This window comes from Mastomys coucha, unplaced genomic scaffold, assembly GCF_008632895.1.
Source record: "Mastomys coucha isolate ucsf_1 unplaced genomic scaffold, UCSF_Mcou_1 pScaffold22, whole genome shotgun sequence".
Classification (NCBI taxonomy): Eukaryota; Metazoa; Chordata; class Mammalia; order Rodentia; family Muridae; genus Mastomys; species Mastomys coucha.
The window spans coordinates 249,235,187-249,246,502 of record NW_022196905.1 but is presented as its reverse complement, the minus strand read 5'-3'; the positions used below and the strand labels follow the sequence as shown (position 1 = coordinate 249,246,502).

At 44.5% G+C, this 11,316-nt stretch overlaps 1 protein-coding gene across 2 annotated transcripts in view; it reads right to left on the bottom strand.

Moving 5' to 3' along the window:
- The window catches only part of Aars1 (alanyl-tRNA synthetase 1), a 21,892-nt gene that overhangs the window by 7,544 nt on the left and 3,032 nt on the right, over window positions 1-11,316 (bottom strand). For both annotated transcript variants that reach the window (XM_031341445.1, XM_031341446.1), the window contains exons 2-12: window positions 10,198-10,363; window positions 7,108-7,296; window positions 6,686-6,831; window positions 5,752-5,943; window positions 5,030-5,174; window positions 4,706-4,851; window positions 4,146-4,254; window positions 3,729-3,879; window positions 2,524-2,648; window positions 1,855-1,999; window positions 432-610 (exon numbers count right to left, since the gene is read on the bottom strand). In XM_031341445.1, coding sequence (XP_031197305.1) covers window positions 432-610; window positions 1,855-1,999; window positions 2,524-2,648; window positions 3,729-3,879; window positions 4,146-4,254; window positions 4,706-4,851; window positions 5,030-5,174; window positions 5,752-5,943; window positions 6,686-6,831; window positions 7,108-7,296; window positions 10,198-10,341 — 1,671 coding nt within the window. In that variant the 5' untranslated portion in view covers window positions 10,342-10,363. The remainder of the gene's footprint in view (window positions 1-431; window positions 611-1,854; window positions 2,000-2,523; window positions 2,649-3,728; window positions 3,880-4,145; window positions 4,255-4,705; window positions 4,852-5,029; window positions 5,175-5,751; window positions 5,944-6,685; window positions 6,832-7,107; window positions 7,297-10,197; window positions 10,364-11,316) is intronic.

Genomic DNA, 11,316 nt, shown 5'->3' with positions numbered 1-11,316 from the left:
CCCAAAAAAAAACAAGAGTGGTCTCTGCCAGGCATGGTGACGCCTACCTCTACTTCCAACACAGGAAGGGCTGAGACATGCTGACTGAGAGTTCAAGACTGACCTGGGCTATAAGTGTGAGACTCTACCTCAAAAGCCCAACAAAGAATACCAATCAGCAAGTGAAAACAGTCCTTATCCTTATGTAAAGTATGGAGGAAGCAAGAGTCTGCATCCTGGATGCAAGCACCCCTCAGTGCCTAGGAACTGAGACAGCAGTGGGCATAAGCAGCAGTCCCCTCGGCTCCAGAAGAAAGACCAACCAAAGAATAAAATCCAAACAGCTGTCAACTCAGCACCCCCAACGCTCAGCGTGTGAAGGAGAAAGAGAAGCTGCCCAGCTCCACACTTGCCTTCCACAGCTAACAAGAAAGGAAAGAGTTTGGCCTTACATCCTCACTGCTGTCGTCGACCTTCACCAAGTAGCCTTCATCGTAGATCTGCCCTCCTTGTTCGGCATAGAAACAGGTTTTGTCCAGCACCACGCCACACTCCTGGCCAGTGACCACCTCGTCCACAAACATCTTTTCCCTACGCAGAGCAAGCACGGTAGCCACTGTACACTCAAACACTGCTCAACAGATGCAGACATAGAGGGAGACAAGTCAGTGACTCCGGTGATACATATGTATTCCCATGTCTGAGCTGAGACTGAAGACTGAACCCAGGCCCTCACACGTTACCGGAGCACTCCTCCATGGAGCTCCCAGCCCCAGCCCAGCTCACATATTCTTTTTCATTTTTTGAAGACAGGATCTTTAATACATGGCCCTTGCTGGCTTGGAATTCTCTATATAGACCTGGATAAGCTCCAGCTTACAGAGATCCACCTGCCTCTGCATCCTGTGTGTTGAGATTAAAATCACACAACACCATACCTGGCTCCAATCACATATTCTTAGTTGCTTTTTGCTAAATTCTTTTGTTCAACACTTAGGTCTTAGTTGTCAATTTGTATTTTGAAAACCAGTCCATTAGACTTTATAAGGGTACTAGCATACTGATTTTTCCACCAGGGAATCACTGCTCCAGTTTCTAGTTTTTAAAACTCATGGGTTTCCTAGGGTACAGGCTTTCAGTGTTAACACCGGGCATCTGTGAACAAACTGCACAGTCACCCTGTATCTTAGATACAAACTTGGGAAATCTAATTCTGTCTCATATAATTATAGAAGTCTCTAGTTCAAATTCTCTCTCGTACACCCGCACCCACACACTCACACACATACAGATACACACACTTAAAGCTGATGGCCTTGGGCTGGGCATAGTGGCACATGTGTTTAATCTTAAGCACTTGGGAGACTGAGACAAGTGGATTTGAGTTCAAGGCCAGCCTGGTCTAAATAGGAAGTTCTAGAGCAGCCAAGGCTACACAGTAAGACTCTGTCTCAAGGAAGGAAGACAAACAAATAAATAAACAGCGTAGATTTTGGCATAAGAAGATCTCTGCCAGGCAAGCCCATCTAATGAACCTCTATTTGTTTATTTAGATTTTCTAGAACTCTATTATGCCTGTGCAGAGTTCAACAGCTACTTTGGCTGTGACTGTTTCAAGGCCAACTGTCTTTTTTCTGCAATGTGTTACCAATTAAGGGAAAGTGGCTTAAGGGTAGCTGGAACCTCCCTATGATTTTAAAAAACAAAACAAAACAAAACAAAAAAACCAACTTTCTGTAACTATATTTCAATATAGTTAAGGAGACCACCAGCCAAGGGTGCCTAGGAGTATAAAGGTATAACATGACACACTGGGCACCTTGAGACTCCCCAAATAGAAAGGCAGACAGCATGAAAGTGGAGGGCTCAGCGTACCGTAGCTACCGCTGGAGTCTGAATGGTAGTTATACTTTGGAGAGTCATCTGTGGCCTCCAAACCCTTTGCCCGGAGCTCTTCAATGGCATAAATGTCCAGCATGATGAGGTCTTCTCCCCCTGCTCCCTTGCCCTGTGACTTCAGCTGTCAAAACAGGAAGAAAAAAAAAAAGCCTTAATCACGTCAGTCTAGGAGAAAAGAGAACAGAGACTTGGCAAAAACTATGGCCAAGGAAAAACTAAGAGTAACGTCTTTAATCTTTGTACTACTGGCATTTGGGGGCTAAACCAGGCTTTGCTTTGGGGTCTGTCTTCTGCATGCCAGGACACTGAGAAGCATCATGAGGCTCTACCAACAAGATCACAGGAAACATCCGCCCCTAGTTGTGAAAACTAAAAATGCTTTAACACATTTGCAAACTGCCTCCAGCTGAGCGTCACTGGTCTGGGGGTCAGGGAGACTTTGAAGGAAAGGAATCCGGCTGCCCTGTGCCTGAGCAGTTGTGGCTCTTCATCTCAGTCCATGCATATTCTTTCCTTTTTGTGGTGTTAGTGGTATGAGAAATAGAGACTGTTTCTTCTTCAGAAAAAGAAAGCAGCCCCAAGGGTGGGAGTGAGTGAGTGAGAAGGGAAGACAGGTGCTTAGAAGTCACTCCTCACACTCCTTACCTGGGCCAGTCTCCTCTCTTCTTCAAAGCCATCCATATCTACCACCAGGCCCTTCTCTTCAGCAATCAGTCCAGTGAGATCCACTGGGAATCCGTAGGTATCATAGAGGAGCCAAGCAGTGTCGCCTGCACAGCACAAAGGAACCACATCGGAACAAAGCGGCCAGACTCTTCCCTTCCCACGCCACACCCTCCCTGGGTGCTGCTGGAAGGGACAGAGGTAAACAGAGTTAAGGCTTTTAGGACTGAGTTGTAAGGACGAAGGGTCGCCTGGTAAATTTGTTTCTTAATCTGAGCACTGTGAACGAGTTCCTTAATCTTTCTCTTTAAACATTTCACAACTAAATTCCAATAAAAAGGAAATAACTCAAACTAGAGAGTTAGCTGAGAGGTTAGGAGCACTTGTCATTCTTGCAGAGGACCCGGGTATCTATGTCAGGCTACTCACAAATACCTATTATTTCTCAGGGGTTCCAGCGCCTTCTTCTGTCCTCTGTGGGTATTGCACTCACATGCCAACACCCCCCAACCCCTCAAACATGTAATCAAAAAGAAGCAAAACATCACGGAGAAAAAAAGCCTTTAAAATTAATGTTCTCAGCTGATGAAAGACAATGTGGACTCCATATGTTACATTTATGTGCAAAATATACAGAAATGAACACTTATTTGCAAACAGATTAAAAATCCTAAAGCATTGGTTACACACTAAAATCTTTTTATGCTTTTCTTCTTGAGATAAGATTTTGTTATGGGGCTAGAGACGGCTCAGCAATTAAGAGCACCGACTGCTCTTCCGAAGGTCATGAGTTCAAATCCCAGCACCACATGATGGCTCACAACCATCCATAATGAGATCTGGTGTCCTCTTCTGGGGTGTCTAAAGACAGCTATAGTGTACTTACATATAATAAATAAATAAATCTTTAAAAAAAAAAAAAGATTTTGTTATGAAGCCTGGCCTTGACCTTGTGATCCTCCTGCCTCGGCAGCTACAGTGCCGAGATTACAGCTGCCATCTTGCCAACTCCTAAGAGTTTACCTCTGAAAAAATGTTATTTGGAAAAGGTTTTCAGTTCTGTATTGTTTGAAGTTTAACTAGAGTAAATCCCTTTGTAATTCATTTTGCTCCAACTCTTACTTTTCACCAAAAGCAGTTTAAGTGAGGTCCATTCGACCTTGGCAGAAGTGAGAACGGGGCCTCACCTGGGATGGTTTTGCAGTCTCCTAAGCTCTGAATTTTTCGGTCCAGGATGCGCCGCCCTCTGCTCAGAGTCTTGAGAAACTGTGCCTCTTCTTCATTAATAATGTCCTTCACCATATCTGGGTCCTTCTTCAGCTCAGGAAATGCATCTCCCTGACAGAAAAGGTTCAGTGTGGCCAGGCTTTAAGACAGGGATTCATTCTATATGCAGTTCTTGCTGGCCTATAGCTTACACAGTGCAGATCAGGCTGGCCTCAAACTCATCTGCCTCTGCCTCTCAAGTGCTGGAATCAAAAGTGTGACCTGACCTCCATGATCTCTCTCTTAAAATGTCTATCCACAGAAATATTACCACCTCCCACATCCCTCTTAGACTATGGCTTCTGCACAAAGGATAAAAGCAGAGATTTTCTACGTACCAGGGACTGAACAACAACATCAACTAATGTAGCGAAGAAACCCCTGCTGGCATTCAGTTTCTCATGGGAATATCGAACGGCTCGGCGAAGGATCCGTCTCAGCACGTACCTGTGAGAGGCAGACCTTAGTGTTAGCTAAGAAACACCCCTAGCTGAGGGTCCCACGGTAGCTCCTTTAAAACTTACTCAAAGCAGAGCAATGCCAGCTTTTTGTTTCCTCTGCTTATGCAGAGAGTTTGTTTAGCTACCCAAGATAAGACCAAACTGATGTATGAATCTAGTCAGGAATGCAGTTTCCTGGGCTGAGTCATTATCTACCCCTACCTTGCCAAGATCTGTCTGATAGCTTTAGTGCCAGCTTTACCTCCTACTTAGCAGAAACTATTAAATAGTGTAGCCTTAAAATACATTAAAACCCCTTTAGCTGTCAAGAAGAGGGGAGGGAGGGGATCCCTCCACTACACAAAAGATGTCAAAATGGTAATTAAATTCGGCTTTGAGCTCTAGTCAGAACACTCATGGTACCAGCCCAAACCCTGCCCACAGTGTGACGGACTCACCCCCGTCCTGTGTTGTCAGGCCGGCCGCCATCAGCCAATGCCACAGTGATGGTCCGGGCGTGATCAGCCAGGACCCTGTAGGCCATGTCGATTCCATCTGCATCCTCAGCACCAACCTTCCCAGTATATGGCCGGGCGCCAGTACCCTACAGGTGACCAGAGATGGGGCCGATGAAAAGAGAGGATGACTATGTTGCCATACACCACATGCCCTGGCCCCAGCGAATGGCATAGCATGCCTTTACTCAGAGAATGCATACTGACAGTAATGGTCTACCCTGCAGACCTCCATAGAACCAGCCATGTTCGAAACCCTATCAATACCTTGTGAATGGCTTCAAAGTAAGGAACAAAAAGGTCAGTGTCATAGTTGGACATCTTGTTCTGCAGCACAGATACCAGTCTCTCTAGGCCCATCCCTGTGTCGATGCTTTTCTTGGGGAGAGGTTTCAGAACACCATCAGATTCCCTGTATGACAGATACAGAGAGGAAGCTGGGTCAGGCCCCCAGGATGCTCCTTTCTGGACCATAGGTTAAAACTCACTTAGCGTTGTTGGAAAGTTGTCATTATTCACCGCTTGCCATCATATGGTTTGTGAAAAGGGGGGTGAATATATACCCAGCCTCCTTGTTATTTTAGGGGTGGGGACGGCGATGAGACAGGGTCTTTCTACATAGCCTTGTCTGTCCTTGAATTCACTCTGTAGATCAAGCTAGCCTCAAACTCAGAGATCAGCCTGCCCCTGCCTCCTGAGTGCTGGGATTAAAGGTGTGCGCCACCACACACAGAGCCTTATTCTTAAGTAGAAAGCAAATGGTTCAGGAAGACATTATATGAGATAAGGTTAGTTTTTAAATAGGTCCATCCCTGTCCCAGGGAGCAAACGGAAACCTGACCGTACAGTGCCTCAAGATCCCAGGAGCACCTGTAGCTCAGCGCTGTTCTCTGGCTCCAAAAATAAAGATCTTGAACAACCTTTGGCCAAGAAGGTTAGGCTAAAGAAAAAGAACTGCTCTTAGCAGGAAGGAGCAGGGCCCACACTACCTGTTATACTGGATGAACACGAGGTTCCAGATCTCCAGCACGTTGGGGTCATCTTGGTTGACAAGGTGTGCAGCGTCCCTGCCACCAATTCGGTCATAGTGGATCTCACTGCAGGGACCACAGGGGCCTGTGTCACCCATCTCCCAGAAGTTGTCCTTCATGTTGCCAGGGAGGATTTTGGCTTCATCCAGTCTGCATAGAACGAGGAAGAGAAACCCACTTGAAGCCATCCACAAAAATCCCTCCAAGACTTGCTTCTACCACACAATGGATCCCTATGATTCCTTCTGAAGAAGTGAATCCCACTGTCTGGCAATCACTTATTCAGAGATCATGTTTTTCTTTATGTTTTTGAGAGAGTCTTGCTATACAGCCAAACCTGGTTCTGAACTCAGGATCCTGCTGCCTCTGCCACCAGGGTATAAAGATTATAGGTATGTCATCAAACCTGGGAGTCACAATGAAATTTAGTAATTAAATACCAAGCGGCTGGGTAAGTTAAGTGGCTAAGTGTATATTTGGAACTCACTGTAAAGAGGGAAGGATTGGGGTGGGTGAGTAACTGTCCCGAATCTATCTATTTGTCTTTCTTTTTTAAAAGAAATTTGTGTAATGTATGAGTGCTCTATCTGTGTGCACAAAAGAGGAGGGTATCAGATCCCATTACTGATGGTTGTGAGCCACCATGTGCTAGGAACTGAAGTTGGGACCTCTTAAAGAGTAGCTAGTGCTCTTAACTGATGTGCCATCTCTCCAGCCCCATCATCCTGAACTTAGAAATCTCTTTTAGTGTAGTGGGTTACACTCTTATCTGTACCAACCCTCCCCCCTTTTTTAAGATTTAAGAATTTCTTTAAAGAATTAAAAAAAAAAAAATCTGCAAGAGCAGTATGAGCTCTCAACTACTGAGCCACTTCTTCAGCCCACCTCTTACCCTAAATTTTGCCAGATCTGTCTACACTCCAGATCTGGCTCTAGGCCGGCTGCCTCATCCCCACCAAAGTAAGTGACATAGAGTCTTTCAACTGGAATACCAAACTCCTGGGTAAGAAGTTCCAGGGCCATCTTACATGCCAATTCCTACAAAAAGAAAGATCCAGGATACAGATTCAAACAATAATATCTTCATTATAAACCAAAAAATTCAACTTATATAGAAAATAGAAACTGAAACATCAAATGATATATGTTTTTAGGGAGTCTCGGAATTATTAAATGCCCTTCATTCCCAAATGATTTCTTCTAAATGATATTTTATGTTTTAAAACAGTCAAAATTAAAAACCCGTCCCTTCTGTGGAAATGAACCTTGTGTCAGGAAAAAAAAAAAAATCTAAGTCACCTATGTTGAGCTTACCTTGAAATAGTCCCCAAAAGACCAGGAGCCCAGCATCTCAAAGAAGGTGTGGTGGTAGACGTCTTTGCCCACGTCATCCAGGTCATTGTGTTTGCCCCCAGCTCGGATGCATTTCTGGGTATTGGCAGCTCTGCTCAGCTTTGCCATAGGGTGAGATGGGTCAATTGTGTTTAGGAAGATGGGTTTGAACTAAAAACAGAGAAAGGGACAGCATAACTTTTAAACAGTGCAGGTTATGTCAAGTGTCCATAACCTACAGGATATGGTTCAAGGTCTCTGAGCAATGGTTCTCACCCTTCCTATTGCTGCGACACTTTGCTGAAGTGTTGTGGTGACACCAACCATAAATTACTGTGTTGCTACTTCATAATTGTGATTTTGCTACTGTTATGAATCATAATATAAACATCTGATGTGTGACACTTCCCCTCCCAAAGATTTTGAAGGGGCTGGATGAGATGGTTCAGGGGTTAAAAGCACTTGCTGTTCCTACAGAGGGTCCAGACTCAATTTTCAGCACCCACATGATGGCTCACAACCATCTGAAACTTCATTTCCAGGGGCTTTAAAACCCTCTTTTGGCTGGGCAGTAGTGGCGCACGCCTTTAATCCCGGCACTTGGGAGGCAAAGGCAGGCGATTTCTGAGTTCGAGGCCAGCCTGGTCTACAGAGTGAGTTCCAGGACAGCTAAGGCTACACAGAGAAACCCTGTCTCGAAAAAACCAAAAACCCTCTTTCAGTAGGCACACGTATATATAAAATACCCATGTATATAAAATAAAATAAACATTAAAAAAATGTTAAAAATTGTTTGCCAGGGCTGGGTTTGGTGGTCCATGAATATAATCCCAGCTCTTGGGAGGCAGAGCAGAGGTATCTCTGGGAGTTCTAGCCCAGCCTGATCTACAAAGTGAGTTCCAGGACAGCCGGGACTATGTAGAGAGACCCTGTCTCAAAAAAACAAAAAAACAAAACAAAACAAAACAAAAACACAAAAAGACAGCTGTAGTGGCTAGCTACACTGCTAGACCAGGGCAGGCAGATCTCCGAATTTAGGGCCAGGTGCTCACACATACATGTAACAAGAGGGCTGAGGCTATACAGTGCTTGCTGATCATGCCCTGAAGCCCTAGGTTCAATCCCCAGTAAGAAACGAAAGAAAACAAATATTTTTTTTCAACTAAATTCAATTAATTTTAATTAAAAAAAAAACCAAACCCATACATAAGAAACCTTTTGTTTTGGTTTTTCGAGAAATGGTTTCTCTGTGTAGCTCTGGCTGTCCTGGAACTTACTCTGTCGACCAGGCTGGCCTTGAACTAAGAAATCCACCTGCCTTTGCCTCCCAAGTGCTGGGATTAAAGGCATGTGCCACCACTGCCCATCTGAGAAAACCTTTTTTTTAACAATATGGAGTCACACGTCTTTACAGTGTTTGTATACCTGGTGCCTAAGGAAGTCAAAAACATGCATCAAATTTCTTGGATCTGAAATCATGGGTAGATTTAAGTTACTTGATGTGGATGCTGGGAACTAAAACTTGGATACCACTGAGAAAACAGTACAGGTCCAAACTATGTCATATAATATATGAAATGACGATGCTCCATTACTCCTTCTGTCTTTTAAACATGATAAAAAATCTCCACTATGACCACGTGGTCACCAAAGAGGAAAACAATTTTTTTGTTGTTGTTTTTGTTTTTTTGAGATAGGGTTTCTCTGTGTATCCCTGGCTGTCCTGGAACCTACTCTGTAGAACAGGCTGGCCTCGAACTCAGAAATCCACCTGCCTCTGCCTCCCAAGTGCTTGGATTAAAGGCATGTGCCACCACTGCCCAGCTTGAAAACAAATATTTTTAAGAAAAAATTTCAGCTTTATTTTTTCATGTGTATCAGTGTTTTGCTTGCATATGTCTGTGGATCACATGTGTGCCCAAAGAGCCAGAAGAATACATTGTATCCCTGGAAGTTACAGATGGTTGTGAGACACCTTGTGAGTGCTGGGAATTGAACCTCAGTCCTCTGGACAAGCAAGCAGCCACTGCTCTCAAGTGTTGAGCCACCTCTCCAGCCCCCAAAAACATTCCAGTAAAAATAGTTTTTTTCCTCAGAAGAAAGGGACAATGAAAAGATGAAAAAATAAAATCTTAAAACCATTTTTTCTCACAGGGGGAGGGTAATATCGTATGGGGCTATAGCTATATACCTTTCTAAGTCTGCCCACTTTCCCAACTACCCAGAAAAGAACGGCTTCCTTTTCTTCCTTCTATCTCTGCTCTAGCACGTTCTCTCAGAGACTTAGACTTCCTTACTCCTCTAAAGCTCCTCTCCCTGCACATGGCTGACTGCCGTCCATGACTGCTTAACACAACAACATGTTTTTTTTTTCATTTCCATTTTTTATCTCCATTTTCCCCTAGACAACTGCTGCAGAAGTAGAGTTTGCCTGTTCTGGGGTTTTCTTTGAAATGCTTAAAAAAAAAAAAAAAGTTGCCCTTGAACTAAAAACAACACAAAACAAACAACAAACAAACAAAAAAACAAACAAACAAAAAAACAAACAAAACTTGTTAAATATTTTTGATACCTGGTCTTACTATGTAGCCTAGTTTGGCCTCAACTTCCCTTTAAAGTTTTTTTCCTTTCTTTTCCTTTTTCCTTTCCTTCCCTTCCTCCCTCCCTTCCTTCTTTCGCGACCCTGGCAGTCCTGGGACTCACTGTGACCTTGAGGGGAGGGAGAGCCACCTGCCTCTGCCTCTCAAATGCTAAGATTAAACCTCGCACTACACCAGGGCTATCACCAGGCCTATCAAATTCTTGATCTCAAAGGCCATAAAAGATGAGTCTTTCCAAGACTCATTTAAAGATGAATTTCTTGGCCAAAGGTAGGAGCCATGTTCCCACCCCCTCTTACTCACTTCTAACCATCACGTACAAGCAGTACTGTTCTTCTTCTCAGAAACTCAGGCTCACTACAGAAATGGCACGAGTTTACCTGCTGCGTGACAGAACCCAGGTTGTGCTTTCCTGCCCACTGCTCTCCTGTCTTCAGCTAGCCAGTCAGGCAGAGAGAAGGAAGACCTTTACCTGGTTCATGCCTGCATTGGCGAAGAGCAAAGTGGGGTCATCCAGAGGGATGGTGGCGGAAGAGTGGACATAGGTGTGGTCATTTCGTTTGAAGAAATTTATAAACCGCTCTCGGATCTCTCGTGCTGTTAGAGTGGAGTCCATCTCTGAAAGTCTTCTCCGGGAACTAATCGGAAGAAGGAATGACGGTAAGTTAGGGAAATAAAAATAAAAATGGGGATTACACAAGACTGGTGTCGTCTCAAGCCAAGTCAAAGAATAACATGGGTTAGCTGGTTTTTGATCCTAAAACCTTCGTGTTGCAATGTCCCAGGTTATGGCTACCCTCACTGCAATGTTTTTGTTGTCTCAGCAGAGTGACCTGGGCTGTCTTCCCCCTGGTGACTACAAGCAAAACAGGGCTCTTATTCATGTTTCATTCAGTAAACAAATACGCACTGAACACCCACTGCCAGCAATCAGCGAGGGTCATCTTAACAAAAGAGGGAGTCTCTATCTACTGGCCTCTGAAGAGCTTGCAAGCTTGTTAATCTGCAGGCTGAGGGTTGTACAAAGTTCCATATCCCCAAAGGCAGAGCCGCTAGGTTTGGGCTGACACTTGTGTCCGTGGCTGTGAAGCCAGGGATAAGCCCATCTGTGCCACGGACCACCCTAAACTATCGGGAATGTACCAACCTCTACGTAACCTGAACCTCCGGAAGCCTAGCTGGGAAAGAGCTGAGCTCAAGCCATGAGATTACTAAGAACTGGGGCTGTATACAGCTCAGTGGTGGAGTATGCATCATTTCAAAAATGAACATGCTACTGAAAGAATGAGTCCAGGGACTCAGGAGAGGAGATTGAAAAAAGGGCAGCTTTATAGCTTCAAAACGTTTTTATGTGTATTATCACGTCCCTGAAAGGCAGGGCGTGTGTGGGGTGGGGATGGCCGGTTTCAGTTGAGTGTACCGATCAGGGTCTAGTGTTGTGGCGCTCTGCTGCACTGGGTGTCCTAACAAGTGAGAACTGTCTCATTTGTGACATCTAAACGCCTCTAGAACTCGAGTCAGCTCTAATCTTAACTGCACCACTTTTGCCTGAATTTAGTCCCTGTGTGCAACAGGACCTTGTAAGCATCAA